Genomic DNA, 19675 nt, shown 5'->3' on the forward strand with positions numbered 1-19675 from the left:
GGGACTACTTATGTTATTTCACAGCATTACCTATGAACAAGCGGCATTTCTCCTTGGGAGGTCATATGCTAAATCTAACATGTATTATCTATATCACATGTTTTCCAGAGTATTATCAGTTAACTATAATTCAGCAACTGATTACTGCTGAACACCATAAGAGCTGTTCAACAGTAGAATTCAGTGCCTCATAGTGTGTTGGATGCTCTTGCTTTGTGACCTTTTAAATAGAGGATGGATGGCCATCTGTTGAGGGTACTTTGACTGTGCTTTTCCTGCATGGCAGGGGTGTTGGACTGGATGGCCCATGTAGTTTCTTCCAACTCTATGTTTCTATCTTTCCCCAAGAGATACTGTATCTTCTTTTACTGTGTCCCTTGAGAGTCATTTCAAGAGGCAGAAAAGAAAAATACTGTTTGAATTCTTCAGCAGCAGCAGAAAAGGCTCATCACAGATATTCTCTCTTCTTTCACAACTTATCCATTGTTTTCAGGAGACATTTTTCAGTTTCCCGGTACATCATTATTATGTTACTGGTGGCAATTAATCATAGTTTTATTTAATCATTGTCACATTTTTGTTCTGTTAGCATCCACATGATGTGCTGGGGGGAAGAAACAGTAGAGGAGGCTGATTCATATTTGAAATTTTATTTTGTGTTTTGCATGAATACTTAAGAAACTGGTTTGAGGTGACTGTTTGGGTTCTTTTCCCTTATTAAAATGGCTTCTTGTCATTGGTGAGCAAACAAGTCAGCATTTTTGAGGAAATTTTAGATGGAGTCTAATATTTTTCAAAACTCCACTGTTGTTGAGAATAAAATTTCTGCACACTTACCAGTATTTAAAATGCTTGTGTCTTTACAGAGCAGATGAAATGTGCCGCATGAACCATGGAACAGAAGGAGATGACAGGCATTTGCAAAGACAACAAAATGATAGAACCTCTTATCAAGACCGAGACGTATTTGATTCATCATCAAGGTATCGCCATGGGCCATCACAGAGAGACTGGAAATGGGAAAAAGATGGCTTCTCAAATCCAAGACAAGGCAAATTCACACATTCTGCAAGAAAGCCTAATAATATGACTAGGCATCTCACTAGCCAAAGAGGACGACCTGGATGGCATCCAAATAATTTGGGAGGACCTTCAAATTGGTATCACAACTATGGGAATCCTGGAGGTGCTTGGCATATGAATTCTGGAGGTGGAACATCTAGCTGGCATCACAGCGGCAGGGGAAGGAATTCCAACTGGAATTCAAAAGGAAATAATATTTTTTCTAATTGGCAGGCCAAAAATACAGGTGGAAACTGGAAGTCCGGTCAGCAGAAGACAAATGAATGGAACTCTGGACGAAGCAGAGCTGCAAACAATAATTCCCAGACAGAGAGCATGGATGCCTCGTGGTTAAAAAGCAAGGGCATGCAAGATAAATACAGGATACAAGGCTATGTTTGGCAGTGGCAGGAGCATGATTCTATAGCATCTTATGCAGATCTAGCCAATGAAAATGATGACATGAATTCCTTATTAGATTTCACAAGTGATCAGCTATCTTCAGATCAATTATTAAACTTTGTGTCCGAGCAACTAGACTGCAAGACCTCTAAAATCAATGGAAAGGGCAGCAGCCCCTCCCGAGAAAAGACAAATCGCTGGGCTCCGTATCCTTCTCAGAAAACTATAGAACAGCATCCACTGTTGGATGAGAAAACTCCAGAAAAAACAGGTTTTGCCCATTCCTCTTCCTCTCAGCTGTCTGTAAAATTGGCAGAGTCTAAAGCTGTCAATTCAAAAGGGAAAAAATGGGAAGAAACTTATTCGGGATCTTCAAATAACAAAATGGTAGGCAACAAATTCGTGTCCTGCAGAGGGTCGACAGACTGCACTATTGAGATGAAAACAGACCAGACTGAGGGCAAAAGCAATAGGATGCCATCCCTAAAATCACCACTCCTAGCTATTCCAGACATGAAGTCATCTTCACAAAAAAGAAGTCCAAAGAATCTCTTGAAACAAGTCCAGCTTTTGTTATCCTCATCTTCTGGAGAATGTCAGAGCCGAGTAAACATGCTAAATGTAGAAGGTAAAAGTTCATCATCATATGGACCTAAACTAAACAACAACTGTAATAACTGTAATTATTTAAAAGATAGCAAACATTTGTTAAGTAGCAATGGGAGTTTAACTGAAGAATTACACAAGACCAAAGAGGAACTGCAGTGCAACTGTTCTTCCCAAAACACTCTTTCAAGCACTTGTAGAGGTACTCAAACTGACAGGAAAGACAATTGGAATATTAAGGATCCTGAACATGATTTAAAGATGGAGGAGTCCCAGACAGAAGTATTGGAAAATGAGAGCCACAGAGATGTAACGGGAAACCAAAATACTGTTTCAAATACTTGCTCACCTTGTGCACAGACTGCTTCAGACCATACTGCAGCCCCAAAAAGTAACTACATAAAAGAATTAGATGATGCCGATAAACAATCTACCAAATTCCAAATGGACCTTCTCAATTTGCAATTCAGTGGTGAACACGACTTAGATATTGACTTGAAAGCTTCACTGGAAGAAGATAATGAAGAAGATACTTTAAAATCAAATAGTGCTCTTGAAGATGAAGGCTGTGGGATTCATTCAAACCATGAACTACAGAAAGATGCAGCATCAGGGCATCTGCTTCCTGAACTAAGTAAACTTGGCTTCCCAGCTTATCTCCAAAGAGACCTGACATGGCGCACCAGTTTGAAGAGCAAAACTGGCTCACATCTACCAGAGCCGAACCTGAACAGTGCAAGACGTATTCGAAATGTTAGCGGCCATAGAAAAAGTGAAACTGAGAAGGAATCGGGACTCAAGCCTACCTTGCGGCAGATTATTAGTGTGTCTCGTAGAAATGTAAACTGGGAACAGGTCATTCAACAAGTGACAAAGAAGAAGCAAGAACTTGGCAAAGGTTTACCAAGGTATGGGGTCCAGCATATTTCTTGATATACATGTAGTTTCAAACATAGTATTTCAGATATAATGAGGATGCACACATTTATATGTATTGTAAATTTATAGACTATGCTTGAATGTAAAACTGTCATGGCAGTCTACGTCTTGTTGTTTGCCTCAAAGCACTTTATAACTATATCATTGCACTTTAGTTCTAATGTCCCCTCCACACCATCCTCCTCCATCAGCCTGGTGGTTCATTTCATTTTATTTTGTTTTATACTCATTTTATGCTTTTAATGAGTTTTTATGATTAATGTAATGTATTGTTTTTATAATGTTGATTTTACTGTGTTTTATTGATTATAATATGTCTTAATCGTTGTACTTGTTTTGTTTTCGGGCCTCTGTCCCGTGTTAGCCGCCCCGAGTCCCTGTCGGGAGATGGTGGCAGGATAGAAAAATAAAGTTACTTACTTCCTTACTTACAGATTAATCTGCTGTGATCAGTTTTTGAGAAGTTAAATAGTATAGTGTGGATAAAGTATAGAAATTAATAGTATAGCTTGAATGAGGTATATAGTTCACAAGCACTGCAGGCCTTGCTCTTGTCTCCCATCTACTCTTTTCAGTATAACATATTCCACCTGTTGGATAAATCATTAATCTAATAATTAAACTAATGTTTGCAGCATTAGCCTAGTTTTTCTAAAAATATTTTTGTGAATTCTGGCTTTACAAAGAAGACTCTCAGTTGATCTTCAGTAACATTGTGTCTAAAAGATAAGGAAGTAAAGTTGACTGATACAGATAATAAATTTAATTGTGACTATAGCTGTGCAGCTTTTTTATTATTTTAGTAGAATTTCTACCCTTGAGTATTTAATTTTTTTTATTTGAAGATTTGGTATTGAAATGGTTCCCCTCATCCAGAATGAACAAGAGGGTCTTGATTTGGATGACGAAGCTGACCTGGCCACACTTGAAGGATTCCAGTGGGAAGGGATATCCATAGGCTCCCCTGGGACTGTGAGGAAACGTAGCCTCTCCGAAAGCAGTGTGGCTATAGAAAAGACAGCCTCTGTTTACAGTTTTTTCAGCCACCAAAGAATGACCAAGGAAAAGGAAAAAATCAGTTCAGTTGCCAACACTGAGAACATAACTTCTAGATCCCAGATGCTTGCAGACATTGAGACCAGTGTGAAACAAGAATCCACTTCCCTTCCTTCTTCACCATTCATGTCTGAAAGGGCTGACTTAGAAAGACAGCTCAGCCTACAGACGCCGCCTGATGTGAACAGAGTCTCAGCATTTAGTGAAAGCGAAACCCAGAGAAGCTCTGATTATGGAATCCGGTCACTTGAAAGCCAAGATATGCTGGAGAGTCCAGGGGAGAGATACTACATGGGTTCAGCCTTTACTACCTGTAGTACTCTAGATATCGCTACGGACAGCAGCTGTACGTCAGGCAATGAGCAGAATGATAGCCAGGGAACTGGCAAAAAGAGAAGAGCAACTGGAGTAAGTTGTCCAAATATTGGCATTTCTTACTTCTTTCATGCATGATTAGTATTGTACTGGTGGTTCTTTGTGTGGTTTCAGTTTACCAGCCTGTAGGAACAGCTACTGCTGTCCACCCATCACAAGGTACAAATACTGCAGATTTAAAAAATCTGACAATCATTTTGCATTATATGTTGCTTGTTTTACTGAAATTCTTCATTGATCAGGCCTCAAAGACAATATTTATTATTTATTACGTCATTTCTTATCCCGCCTTTGTCACCCAAGGGGACTCAAGGCGGCGTACAAAAGTAACAGTAACAGCACAGGTAACCTATGGGTAAAAGTGGGACCACAGGAAATGAATTTTATCAATTTTTTTCTTATTTTCTGTTAGTTGAGTCCTTAACATTTAGCTGGTGTAGTTCCTAGGCTCACCTTTGATACAACATGTATAGGATTATGCAGCAAGTTAGTTGAATGTTCCTCCCATTGAAATATCATGATGTCATCATGAACCTTACCCATTGATTTCAGTGAGACGTGACTTCAACTAGTAGCAGATTGAACTCATTGTTTCTACTTTGTATCTAAACACTGAGATAGACTTGGTAGGCAACTGATGTCTTGGTATGGCAGTAGATATGCATGAGCTCTGTTACTTAACAAACAAGAAATGTTTATATTTCACTTTTCAGGAGGGATCCTCTCCTGAGATTCCTAGTCTAGAAAGAAAGAATAAACGAAGGAAGATTAAAGGCAAAAAAGGTGAGTGTAATGCATTATTTGGACTGTGCTTAATTTTTTAAGAGGCACACAGCCAAAATTCCACTTCTTAGGTAAGCTTATGGTGCTTCATGAAAACTGTGATAGTGTACTTGATACTTCATTTCTATTGATATGTGTTCAGCCTTGTGGAAATATAAACAATTGAAATGGGACTCGGATATATACTATAAATACCCTGAAGGTGGTGGCAGGCCAGGTCATGTTTTATCATTTTAATTTTGTTTAACCTTTAAAATGTCTTTTGGGGGCAGAGCGTTCTCAAGTGGACCAGTTGCTGTCTGTATCCCTAAGAGAAGAAGAGCTGAACAAATCCTTGCAATGTGTGGATGGAAGCCTAGTGCAGGCCCGGGCTGCTCTTCAGGCAGCTTATATTGAAGTCCAGCGACTGATGATGATGAAACATCAGGTGCGTGCTCTTCATTTGGAAGCTTATCTCTGACTCTGACAGTGTTGTGAGTTTGTATGTGCTTTTTAGTTTGCATTTTGTTTTTGATAGACCCTCTCTTATCTTTCAGATATCAGTGGAAATGGGAACTTTGAGAACCCAGAGAATTCAGATCCTGCAAGGGCTGCAAGGTATTTGGAGCTGTCCAACTCTTACTGTATTGACACTTGGAATCATTTTTTATTTATTTAGCATGTAAGCCATTTATTAACTGTGGTACCCGTGAGGCGTTCAAATTAAACAAAACACATGCAATTAGAGTAGTAGTAAAGTGTGGTAACATGTGATGGTAGAAGCAAGACAAATCACTTGAGAAACAGCAAGAGTTAAAACAAGGACCTTAAATATTTGATACCTTCAGGGCAGGGTTTATAATGTTTAAAACTTATGTGTCCTAACAAGATGAATTACAGTAACCAATCAAAATGTCAAAACAATCAGATGGAAAACATACAGAAATATAAAATAAGGTGAGCAGATAAATTGTTATAAAATCATAATATAATTCAAAAATTGACTAAAATAAAAGTCTTTGATGTTCACCTAAAAGCATATATAGATAGTACATACATATTTTTCAGGAAGAGAGTTTCAAAGTGATTGATTGGGCCCCTGTAGAAAAGGTCCCTGTTCTTATTCAGCAGTCTAATAGTTCATGTTTGGAAATTATTTCTTCTTATATATTAGTTTGTTTTGATTTAGGGCAGTGGTTCTCAACCTGTGGGTCCCCAGGTGTTTTGGCCTACGGCTCCCAGAAATCCCTGCCAGTTTACCAGCAGTTAGGATTTCTGGGAGTTGAAGGCCAAAACATCTGGGGACCCACAGGTTGAGAACCACTGATTTAGGGGGTTCTAAAATTCTGCAATAATGTGTTCCCACAAATACTGGTTAAAATAAAACAGAAGGAGAAGAATTAGTTCACTGCTTGCCAAGACTTTGGCATTTTGCATATGCTCTAGAGCCTGATAGATCCCCAACCTCATTTTCAGCTCCTGTGGAGTGTATCACACCTTCATGTTTACCATTTCAGGCATTCAGAAGATACATTGTATCACTCCCAGTCATTGTTTGTGGAATGCGGGTTTCTCTCTGTTTTAATGGTGCCTCCTTCAATAAAGCATTTAAAATATTCATGTAGCTATCCATATACATGGCATTGCACAGGTTTAAAGTGTATTTCTGTGTTGGTGAGTGGCTTTTTTGGTAAATAAAAAAATTAAGGAGAAGCGCAAGTAGATGGGATCAGGGGGCAATAGAATTAATCTAACTCTGTATAAGCTCAGATTCCAGTCCATAACTCGAGTGGGGGGAATCAGAGTTTATACCTTGATTATTTAAGATAAAATAGAAAATTAATACAAAATGCATGTATTCTTTGTCTACAGAAAGCTTTGATCCTTCAGAGCACTCACAGCAGCTTTGTTCCAATGGCTCAACTGAAAATAGAGGCAAGCTTCAGCCAACACAGGATCTTACTGTAGATCCAGGTCTTGTTGTTCCTCTGTTGGAGTCTGTTTCACCCCTCCCTTTCCAGCTCCCCGCTGCTCCTTTGGCTGCCACCATCCAGATAAATGGGTCACCTACATTCCAAACCACCTGCAGCCTTGGAACCATCACCGTCCCTGACTTATCTGTTCAGATCAAGCAAGAATGTACCTCTCCAAAGCCTGGGGAAGAGAACAGAAATGGTACTGAACAGAGCTCCCTGTGTTCCTCACAAGTGGCACTTCAGTTTCATGATGGTGTGTGGTAGTCTTCCATTTTAGAAGACAATCTGTGTGTCTATGTTGACTTGTACAAAGTCTGAATTTCTGTAAAACGAGTTTAGCAACATTGTCGTTGTTCTGTTTATGAGCTCAACCTTAGTAGCAGCCAGCATAGTTGTCCATCTTCACTAAATAGTACATTCTCTAGAAGGACAGCAGAAGACGAGGGGAAAGGTAGAATTAGCCTAATGAAGAACTGCCAACCTTATGTTTGCACTTTTGCCAAAGACTGTCAGCAAGTTGATGCTGGAGAAATTTTGGCAGTTCATCCAGTTCAGCCTAGGATTGTCACCCCCCCCCCCCCCCCCCCCGCCCAAAGGTATGCCATCTGTTGAGCAGAGAGGAAAAGCATCTAGAAATTCAGGCCATTCTACAACAGATAGGAAAATTCATAACCAAACCTAGATTCTCCATTTTGGAAATAGTCTCAATAGTCTCATTATAATTAACAATAATAATGACGTTGATTTAGTACATTTGTCTCTAACCCCCTTTTCATTTTGTTATACCTTAATGGAAGAAACAATCCCATTAATTGTGTTGATTTCAGTGTGTAGTAAACTCCTAATTTTGTAACTAATAAAACTTATTTTTTCAATTCTGCATTGAACTGAGTGTTATATAATAGCCCATTTCATTCACAAATTGTTTTTAATATAGGTGTGTTACTTCCCACAATTTTAGATTCAGCCTAAAGGTATGACATTCTCAATCTGTGGCTTGCTGAAATTCCGAACTACTGCTCTTTTTTATAGCAATTCTAGCATACCAAATACCTGATCAGCACATGTTCTCCTCAGATGACTAGCTGAAAGCATAGGTCAAATTTCTGTTGTATAGATCCAAAAATGAGTTGGGGCGGGGGGGTTACTTATTGGCTCCCTGTAGAAAGAAACTGGAACTAAAGTACTGTCTGGATACAGTCCAACAGTAGATGCTAGATTACATAAACTACCAAAAGTGCTTATTGTAGAAGGAGAAGCCACCATCCCAATGAATAGCCTAAGTGTAATCAGTTCAGTGAGTTACTATGGAAAGCAATATATGAATAAGGCTACAGTGCACAAATGTTACTTGTTATGATAGGTGAAAGAATGTGTTCTTTCTTTAGGGAATACAAGTCAACAGCCTTCGCTGTACCCAGCTATCAATGCTGCCATGACCTTGTCAGGACTCCTTGATTTCCAAGAACCTTATCAAGATATGCGGAACCTTGTTTCAGATAAGGACAGGACCAGGTTACCTGGTCCCTCTTCCATTAGCTATTCACCCTTGCACGTGTCAGTGCAGACAGAAGAAGAGAAAGTGTCAGGAGACAAAAACATCTTAGAGCAATGTAGTCGTTCACTTCAAAACCAGACCTTTCCTTCTGATCCAGTTTTGAAGGAAGATTCCAAAAGGAAAATGGAACAGCCAAAGCAAATGGCGGTCTCTACTCTGAATTCCTTAGAAAGTAAAATGAAGAAAAAGAAAAAATTGAAAAAGAAGAAGGCACTGCGAGCAGCAGCCCGTGTGCCTGAGAACAGTGATACAGAACAAGATGTAAGTGATTCAAAACCTCTCAGGAAAATCAAGACAATCAAGGCCCCCAAAGGGGGAAACGTGACAACATCCAGCCTCCCAAAGCAAGAGGATGCTCCTGAGGAAGGAAAGAAGGCAAAAGATGAGAATGAAAGTGACACATCTCTGGAATTTGTGGAAGTTCCGAAATCTCCTCTTGAAGTGGTAACCATCCCCTCATCAGAGTCAGGAGATGAGAAACCAGACAGCCCTTCCAAAAGGATTGCCTTGAGCTCCTCAGAACAAATTTTAAGAGAAGCGTCTCGATCTGGCTATGATGAAGTGAGTTCTACTAGTGAGATTGGAACACTCTATAGGGACGGTGTAGCTAGAAGGTGAGTTGGAAAGCCTGCATTTCTTCCTATATCTGTGTTACTGTAGTGGGGGTTTTTCAAATGGATAGATTTTATGGACTTCATAATGTTGCACTTTGAATTTCTCCTGTTTTTTTAAGTTGTTTGGAAGAAGAGTGCTTTTTAATACTAATATCCTTGTCCTTGCTCAAACAGACTCAGTGAAGCAATTCTTATAGAATGGAAACCTTGTTTCATAGTTGCTAACTAAAGTACGTTAATGTGGTTTTAGTAGTCACTTAGTAATCTATGACTGTGGCAGGCATCTCTGATTTATCCATCACTTGATAACCTTTTTTCAGACTGGGGAGTTGGTGCACATCTATAGAGATCACAACCATGCAGTAACAGTTGTGAACGTCTTGGGAAAGATGATGGTAACAACCTGCTTGGACAGGCTGTTCCCTTAGTTCCCTCAGAGGATTTTGTATTAAAATAATTTACAGTTACATTTTTGTGTATATGGAAAACCTAAACGCTTTAGTGATTTCATATTCTTTTTTTCTACAGTATAGCTGAGACTCAAATGTCTATATCAACATTGAGAGGATCAAAAAACTCATCAGGTGATCCGTGTGTGTGTGTGTGTGTGTGTGTGTGTGTGTGTGTGTGTGTGTGTGTGTTTAGTGGAGAAAGAAACTAACCTCTTTACTGTCTTTTTGATCTACTTGAGATGAGATTTCTGCATAGTCAAGCATCCTGTTTTGAATAGACACTCATAATGTTTCTTGGATATACATGGCAGCTACAACAAGCTAATTTTGGAGTTCAAAGGCTACTGTGAGATGGTTTGTTTAAACCAGTGGTTTTCAACCTGTGGGTCCCCAGGTGTTTTGGCCAACAACTCCCAGAAATACCAGCCAGTTTATCAGCTGTTAGGATTAGTCGAAGGCCAAAACTTCTGGGGACCCACAAGTTGAGAACCACTGATAAACATATATAGTACACTAGTGTTCTCCTTGAACTAAAGAATGTTGGCAATTTAAAGCCAGTTGCTAATTTGAACGAGCTTGTTTTCTGCTGCACCAGAGGATAAGAACCTACACTAGTTTATTTACATTTCATGGAAGAATATTCCAGCTTAACATTAGAATGTACTTCCTGATGGCCAAAGTAGTTAAATAGTGAATTGGAATACTCCAGAAAGTGATTAGCTCTCCTTCATTGGAGCTTTTTAAAAAGAGGTTGGATCACCCACAAAACTTTAGCTGTAGATTCCTACATGGCAGAGTGGAGGAATCCACAGACACGATGATCCTTGGGGTACCTTTCCTGATTCCCAAAGTTCAAATTCACTTGTCTTCCTCTTTGATTCAAAGATCATGTCGATCAGAAGTGGGGAACTATGGGATGCCACTGTTGATTAGTGATTGGAGATAGCAGTGGGATTCTTCCATGCATTATTTGCCTCACTAGCACAAATGCTAACAGCACATAGGAAAATCTAGGGGGTGGGTTTTTGTAGTCGGGACTGGAGCCACACATGAGCCAAAAATTTCCTTCCCTGGTATACTACATCTAGTTTTCTACATTAAAATTAATCTTGACTCCTTTTCTTATTCTTTTAAGTAAGGGTTCATAAAGATTACATTTTTGTTTTTTTACAACCCTGGCGATCAATGGGGCAACAGATGTTGCAGCCAGATTGCCCTCACATCCAATAATGCAGTAAATTACATTAGCCAAGCACCTTGTACTTCAGCATGAACACTTTTCTTCTTTAGTTTTATTTTATCATATTAACAAGATGTGTAATTAACTGCAGACTTTGACAACTGTTTTTGACAGAAGTATCTTCAGAGCCAGGGGAGGAAGAAGAACCTACGGAAGGGGTTTTTGAGGGCCATTCAGCTTCAGTAAATGCCATTCAGATCTTTGGGAATTTGCTCTACACCTGCTCAGCAGACAAAACTATCCGTGCATTTAACTTAGTGGTAAGCAGACTGAAGATGTTCTACCTGTTGGAGTCTATGTTCCCATGTAAAGTCGTACAAAACACCAGACAGCTAGTACAACCAGAGTTAATGAAATATGATTTTAAGCAGCCAAATGTAGCTAAACCAGTGAAATTCAACTCTGTCCAAACCTTTTTACTATCCTCAGGACCTGAGCTGTTTTGAAACAATAAAATGTGAATGTATTCTGCTTAGTCCACATCTTCTGTGCATCCTTATTTAGAGCTGTATTTAACCTGTAAATGATTGATGGTTTTTCATCAAGCTTAGCCACCTGAGAATGGCTAGTATCCTCTATTCATAGGAGACTTTGGCTCTGAGAAACTAGTTTTAGTGCAATGAATTTTTTAAGCATTTTTTTCAGAACTGGCCATTTTATTCAGAAATTGCCAGTTCTGCCCTGAAAAAAGTTTGGTGTTAAGAGATTCCTGATCCAAAATATATTTTTCACAATAAGAGAAGAATCCTATGAACATTTACTCTGAGCTCCAGAAATTTTTTAAACACCCAATTTCTCTTTGCATGCATCAACCTTACTAGCTAATCCATCACACTCTAGCACATTTATATATAAAACTAGCTGTGCCCGGCCACGCGTTGCTGTGGCGAAGTATGGTGGTATGGGAAATAAAGCACTGAGGAATTGGTGGTAGTTAAGGTAAAGGGTAAACATTTTCCCCTGACGTTAAGTCCAGTCATGTCTGATTCTGGGGGTTGGTGCTCGTCTCCATTTCTAAGCCGAAGAGCCGGCGTTGTCCATAGACTCCTGCAAGGTCATGTGGGATGACTGCATGGAGCGGCGTTACCTTCCCACCGGAGCAGTGCCTATTGATGCACTCACATTTGAATGTTTTTTGAACTTCTGGGTTGGCAGAAGCTGGGGCTAACAATGGGGGCTCTCTCCGCTCCCCCAATTCAAACCTACGGCCTTTCGGTCCAGAAGTTCAGCAGCTCAGTGCTTTAACACGCTGCGCCATCAGGGGATATTATTTCCTAAAAATTGTGAATATACAATATTTCTGATTGTTTTTGTTTTTGGTTTTTTTTTTGTCTCTTGGAGGCAAGTATGAATGCTGCAATTAGGAAAAATGATTAGGATGTAATGGCCTTGCAGCTTTAAAGCCTGGCTGTTTCCTCTGAGTGATTTTTTTGTTGGGAGGTGTTAGCTGGCCCTGATTGTTTCCTGTCTGGAATTCCCTTGTTTTCAGAGTGGTGTTGTTTGCGATATTTTATGTGCTTCTAATGTCTGTGGCCCTAAGAAAACAGAGGATTTGCCAGTCTTTGATGATGGGAATACTTTGTTGGGAGGTGTTAGCTGGCCCTGATTGTTTCCTGTGTGGAATTCCCCTGTTTTCAGAGTGTTGTTCTTTATTTAGTGTTCTGATTTTAGAGATTGTATTGTTCTGTTTTATTATACCACATTAATTTTTATATATTCTGATTTTAGTGTTTTTGAATACTTGGAGCCAGATTGACCGCAACACAACAACAACAACAACAACAGCAATAATAATAATAATAATAATAATAATAATAATAATAATAATAATAATGATAGTAATAATAATGACTTTGGTAATACACAGTGCTTCACTGCCTTCTCAGCTTCCTTTCTGGAAGAATCCTTTCTTGGGAGGTGTTAGCTGGCCCTGATTGTTTCCTTTGTGGAATTTCCAATTTCACTGCTTTATTTACTTTATTTCTTTATTTACTGTCCTGGTTTTAGAGATTATATTGTTCTGCATTATTCTATCCCAGAAATTATTTCATATCAAAGTAGAATCTCACTTATCCAACATTTGCTTATACAATGTTCTGGATTATCCAACGCAGTCTGCCTTTTCATAATCAATGTTTTTGTAGTCGGTGTTTTAAATTCATTGTGATATTTTAGTGGTAAATTTGTAAATACAGTACAGTAGAGTCTCACTTATCCAACATAAACTGGCCAGCAGAAGCTTGGATAAGCGAATATTGTGGATAATAAGGAGGCATTGAGGAAAAGCCTATTAAATATCAAATTAGGTTATGATTTTACAAATGAAACACCAAAACATCATGTTATACAACAAATTTGACAGAAAAAGTAGTTCAATACACAGTAATGCTATGTAGTAATTACTGTATTTATGAATTTAACACCAAAATATCACGATATATTGAAAACATTGACTACAAAAATGCGTTGGATAATCCAGAACATTGGATAAGCGAGTGTTGGATAAGTAAGACTCTACTGTAATTACTACATAACATTACTGCGCGTGGAACTACCTTTTCTGTCAAATTTGTTGTATAATATGATGTTTTGGTGCTTAATTTGTATAACGATTACCTAATTTGATGTTTAATCGGCTTTTCCTGAATCCCTTCTTATTATCGAACATATTCACTTATCCTGCCGGCCTGTTTATGTTGGATAAGTGAGACTCTACTGTATATTGATAATCTTAAATTATCTGCTTAGAACTGAATTATATGAGGCCCCTTCTTCACAGCGGTATAAAATGCACACTGAAGTGGATTATATGGCAGTGTAGAATCGAGATAGTCCAGTGCAAAGCAGATAATATAAGATTATAAATGGGTTATATAGCTGTGTAGAAGGGCCTTGAATCTACACTGCCATATAATCCAGTGCAAATTAGATAATCTGTGGAAGAATCCTAAGTGAGGCCTAAATCTGCCTGTCCCCTAACTGAATCCTGGATGTCCTTTGGCTGAATTGGTTGCTAGGCGACCAAGTGGGCAGAGATTAGCCCTCTAAACTGGCAGCAATTGGATAAAAACAATTATTGCTCTCCCTCTAATTAGGACTTTCTTTTTCTTTTCTTTTTGTTGTATCAACCCTGAGGCGTGGGTGATGGGTTGTGTTGTCAAATTTCGAGGTTGGGGGGCCTGTACTTTTGTTGTTTTGTGGGTCGCCGTGATGCCATCACTCTTTTATATATATAGATTTGAGATTATGTAATGGGTTTACATATTTCTTTCAAAAGAAGTTATGGTTAGAATGTCTACCTCTATGACAATATATTTTGGCAAAAGACAGGCATGCTGCTGTCCAGTAGTTAATTACGTTTAGACTAGAGATGGGCACTGTTGATCCTCTAGATGTTGCTGGTCTTCAGTACCTATCATTCCTCATCTTTGGCTGGTATTAGTTGGGCCTCACTGAAATCTCATATCTGGAGAACTACAGTTTTACTTTCCCAATTTATACTCGAATATTATTTTGCCTATTAAGAAAGCCCTATATACAAGGGTTATCTAGAAAGTAAGGTTACAAGGTTTTTTTAAATACAAAGAATGAATATATTTAAAGAACATTTACATGGATTATAGCTTAGGTATTACCGTATTTTTCCACATAATCACCATTCAGTTCAATACATTTTGTCATCCATGGGATGAGTTCTTTGATGCCTGTGTCATAGAATCTCCCTCTGTCTTTTTCAGGCAGTTCGTCACTTTGATTTTCACCTCGTCTTCATCAGAGAAGTGTTTTCCACCCAGGTTTGACTTCCTTTGTTTGGGATGTTTTATGCTACCTCTCTCACAGCCCCGATCTCTTACCCAGTGACTATAATCTGTACACTAAATTGAAGGAACACCTGGGTGGAAAACACTTTTCAGAGGATAAAGTGAAAATCAAAGTAGCAAACTGCCTGAAAAAGACGGAGGGAGATTCTATGACATAGGCATCAAAAGACTCATCCCACAGATGACAAAATGTATTGAACTGAATGGTGATTATGTGGGAAAATAATGTAATACCTATGCTGTAATCTGTGTAAGTTTTATTAAAATATAGTCATTCTTTGTACAGTAGAGTCTCACTTATCCAACACTCACTTATCCAACGTTCTGGATTATCCAACGCATTTTTGTAGTCAATGTTTTCAATACATCATGATATTTTGGTGCTAAATTCGTAAATACAGTAATTACTACATAGCATTACTGTGTATTGAACTACTTTTTCTGTCAAATTTGTTGTATAACATGATGTCTTGGTGCTTAATTTGTAAAATCATAACCTAATTTGATGTTTAATAGGCTTTTCCTTAATCTTTCCTTATTATCCAACATATTCGCTTATCCAACGTTCTGCTGGCCCGTTTATGTTGGATAAGTGAGACTCTACTGTATTTTTTAAAAAAATCTTGTAACCTTACTTTCCGGATAACCCTTGTATAATAATGTAGTTGTAGCAATGACTTGCAATTCATCCTTACATATCATGTTTGTATTTGGAACAATTTGGACAGGGAAAATAATTGGGAAAAAAGTTTGTGTGCATGACTGGTGGGTACATTGACCACATGTTTCTTATAACCGCACATGAGCAGGGCGATAAATTACTGATTTTGAAAACAAAGCTTTTGGATGTGCCTCAGCTTATGTTCTTATTCCAGGTTTTGAGTAAATTAATGTTGTAATGCTTTACTCTGCCTTTCACAGAACAGGAAGTGTGTTGGTGTCTTTGAAGGGCATACCTCAAAAGTGAACTGCCTCCTGGTGACTCATACAACAGGGAAAAATGCAGCACTCTATTCAGGTTCCAGTGACCACAGCATAAATTGTTATAACATCAAGGTAATTGTAAATAAAATGTTTTTTTAAATAAAAAACAGTGGTCTTTCTATGTTTACAAGAGTTAGAACTTGCAGGGTCCTCGTGAAAGGGAAAAAGCAGCAAATATAAATAAAAATTGTAAATATTTTTTTAAAGAGAGAACACTTTTCTAGGCCTTTGTTGATCTTCCTTCAGATGTTGACCATGTCATCGTGATGAAGGGAGGATACCTAGGGAGGATTTTTTTTTTTTTAGCCACGTGTAGGGCAGCAGTGAAAGTGGCTGTAAATACAGCGCCTTTACCTTCTTCTGTGACAAAGAGTGTGATTTGCCCAAGTCACCCGATGAGTTTCTATGGTTGGGCAGAGATTCAAACCATGGCCTCCAAAGTAAAATGCTGAAATCACTACACCACTCTGGATCTACATGTTATTGTTTGGAAAAGAGAGCCTAAATAGAGCATTCCCTCATTACTTCGCAGTTCACTTTTCATGGATTTGCTGTTTTGCGGTTTTTCAATAAACTCTAAAAGACTATTATAAATCACTAGCTGTGCCCGGTCACGCGTTGCTGTGGCGTTGTCTGGTGGTGTTGGTGAGAAATTGTTGAGGTAGTGGTGGTATTGAATATCTGTTGTATGGCTGTCTTTATGTTTAGTATGCACACTGAAGTGGATTATATGGCAGTGTGGAGTCAAGATAATCCAGTTCAAAGCAGATAATATAAGATTCTAAATAGGTTATATAGCTATGTGGAAGGGCCTTGAGTCTACATTGCCATATAATCCAGTTAAAATCCGATAATCTGTGGAAGAGGCCTAAGTGAGGCCGAACTGTGCCTGTCCCCTGGGCTGAGTAGGTTGCTAGGAGACCAAGTGGGCGGAGCTTAGCCTTCAAACTGGCAGCAATTGGATAAAAACTATTATTCCTCTCCCTGTAATTAGGACTTTATTTTTCTTTTCCTTTTTGTTGTATCAACCTAGAGCCGTGAATGATGGGTTGTGTTGTCAAATTTCGAGGTTGGGGGGCCTGTAGTTTTGTTGTTTTGTCCGCTGCCCTGATGCCATCACTCTTTTATATATATAGATAAAAATTACAATTTACAGCCTAAGGAAGGGAGGAAAGAAAAGCCAAAGGGAGAGAAAAGGAGACTAAGTGGCAACGGGAGGAGAAGGAGGTGATTTATCAACACACGATTAGTTGATAAAGACTTAAAATAGTGTATAACTACTAAAATAATGTATAAATTTTAAAAAATAAATATAGTGTTTCTACTTCGCGGATTTTCATTTATTGCAGGTGGTCCTGGAACCTAACCCCCACAATAAGTGAGGGAACACTGTATTTACACAGTTCAATTCACTTTTATAATTAAATTGTTAATTCACTCCATGTTCCTCAATAGATATTACTACTGTTTGGAATGAAGGCTTGCTAGCTCCTAATAATATGATTAATTAACAAAGCTAGCTTTCCGATTTCTTCTTTAGGGCCAGTTTGCCTAAAGAGGATCACTAAATCTCTCAGTTATTAAATTTGTCACTGTTATCTTTCTGTTAACAGACTAGAAAACTTCTGGATCAGATAAAATTAGATGACCGTGTGCTCTGCCTGCATAGTAGATGGAGGATACTTTATGCAGGACTTGCAAATGGAAATGTGGTTACTTTCAATATAAAAGTGAGTATTTGAGGTTTATTCAATTAGAGCCATTTCTGAATGTTGTGGCAGTTGCAGCTAGTTAGTACTAAAAAAAAACCTGCTTATTAAAAGCTGAAATAAATGGATCCTTAGAGCTTTTATGGAATAGATTTCAGGTTGGTAAAAGGCATCTGGTTTTTGCTTGAACATCCAAACACACTCTCAAAAATGCTTTTTGAAATGGGGTTGGGTTTGTAAAGTTAAAATGTGTGTTTTTTCAGAACAACAAGCAACTTGATGTCTTTGAATGCCATGGTCCCCGAGCGATCAGCTGTCTTGCCACCGCCCAAGAAGGGGCACGAAGGTTGCTGATAGTGGGGTCCTATGATTCTACAATCAGTGTGCGAGATGCCCGAAACGGACTTCTGCTTCGGACCCTTGAAGGTCACAGCAAAACTGTACTCTGTATGAAGGCAAGTAGCTATAAATGAATGCCTTAAATGGGCAAACTTAATATTTGGTGTTTCTACCTGTTAAAAACCTTTCAGAATTTGTAACTGAAGCCCATACTCTGGCATATATTAATAACTGGAAGCACTTTGAAGCTTCAAATGGGTCTTTCCAACCTTACTTGAAATTCCAGGTTTTTAACCAGAGATGTTCCATAAGTGTGTGTTCTGCTACTAAACTATAACTCTTCCCCTTTTTAGTCTCTCATTCAATAGCATAAATATGAGTCATTCTCACAATACTTTCCCGGGTTTCTGTTGACTTTTGTTCTGATTCCTTTGCTTTCTTTTTCTATCAGTGGAGTTTCTTTCTGATAGAGTTCATTTCTGAGACTTGAAAGGTAGCTTTTCTGGACTACAACTCCTAGAACCCCCCAAATCAATCCAAAACAGCTTTTTTTTTTTTTTTTTTAAAAGATCTGTTCTATTTTCTTGGCTTTCAGAACATTTGCCATATTGCATAACTCTCCAATACAACATTGCAAGAATACAACCTTTCCTCTTTCTTTTCTATTTAGAAAGACTGTTAACCTTCTCCTTGCTGTCCTTCCTTTGTGCCACACAACTGCCACACAAACTGATAGCATCATATAAATTATTTTGGCCAATACACAATTCGGCGCCTCAGATGTTTGCCCTATTTCTGAGTATATTTGATCTGCTTATTCCAAAAACGGCACTCATTTTCACCTATTAGCTATAGTTTACAGAACATATGCCATATACCAGCCATCATCTGCTCACCCATAAAAGAATCATGATGACCATATCTAAAAAACTACAGATAATGTGATCTACCCTATACTGGATGGGACTGGGAGGCATTGTTTTACAGTGGCTCCATTCCTTCCTGGACGGCCGTACCCAGAGGGTGGTGCTGGGGGACTCTTGTTCGAACTCCTGGCCATTGTCTTGTGAGGTTCCTCAGTGTCCTATTTTGCCCCCAATGCTGTTTAACATATACATGAAACTGTTGGGAGAGGCCATCTGGAGTTTTGGAATGTGGTGCCACCTATATGCAGATGACATCCAACTCTACTACTACTTCCCACCTAAGGCCAAGGAAGTTGTCCTGATCCTAAACCAGTGCCTGTCATCAGTAATGGACTGCATGAGGGCAAACAAACTGAAATGTAATCCAGACAAGAGAGAGGTTTTCCTGGTCAGCCGGAAGGCAAACCAGGGAATGGGAATCCAGCCTTTGCTGGATGTAGTTACACTCCTCCTGAAGGCATGGGCCCACAGTCTGGGGGTCCTCCTTGGCTCAGCATTGAACTTAGAGGTCCAGGTATCTGCAGTGGCCAGGAGGAATTAATTAAAATTTAAACTGGTACCCAGCTGTGTCTGTTCTTTGAGAAGTCTGATCTGGCCACAGTGGTACATGCCTTAGTTACATTCTGTCTGGGTGTTTTGGGGGTTTTTTTGTGGTTGTCTGTGCCCCTCCCCTGTTCAGAAGATTTCACCTCACTTTCTGTCTCTGTGATAATTGGATTTTGGAAAATTTGTGGTGTTGTGGAAAGAAGGATTGGTGATAAAGCTTCAGTGGCAACACCTTTCTCCCCATAATAACTCTTTCAGGAGTGAATTTCCCTTTCGAGGGGTAGATGTCCCTCACTTCCTGCTGTCTC

The 19675-nt window shown here is 38.9% G+C and overlaps 1 protein-coding gene across 2 annotated transcripts in view; it reads left to right on the top strand.

The window, feature by feature from the left end:
- The window catches only part of znf106 (zinc finger protein 106), a 52671-nt gene that overhangs the window by 21197 nt on the left and 11799 nt on the right, over positions 1-19675 (top strand). Inside the window, exons 5-16 of one of the 2 annotated variants that reach the window (XM_003214559.4) lie at positions 867-2978; positions 3855-4473; positions 5154-5223; positions 5496-5650; positions 5760-5820; positions 7075-7431; positions 8567-9350; positions 9879-9934; positions 11157-11302; positions 15785-15919; positions 17461-17577; positions 17820-18011. In XM_003214559.4, coding sequence (XP_003214607.3) covers positions 867-2978; positions 3855-4473; positions 5154-5223; positions 5496-5650; positions 5760-5820; positions 7075-7431; positions 8567-9350; positions 9879-9934; positions 11157-11302; positions 15785-15919; positions 17461-17577; positions 17820-18011 — 4804 coding nt within the window. The remainder of the gene's footprint in view (positions 1-866; positions 2979-3854; positions 4474-5153; positions 5224-5495; positions 5651-5759; positions 5821-7074; positions 7432-8566; positions 9351-9878; positions 9935-11156; positions 11303-15784; positions 15920-17460; positions 17578-17819; positions 18012-19675) is intronic. The other variant, XM_008104176.3, reaches the window with a different exon arrangement.

Source organism: Anolis carolinensis, chromosome 1 (genome assembly GCF_035594765.1).
Source record: "Anolis carolinensis isolate JA03-04 chromosome 1, rAnoCar3.1.pri, whole genome shotgun sequence".
In the NCBI taxonomy this organism is placed as follows: domain Eukaryota; kingdom Metazoa; phylum Chordata; class Lepidosauria; order Squamata; family Dactyloidae; genus Anolis; species Anolis carolinensis.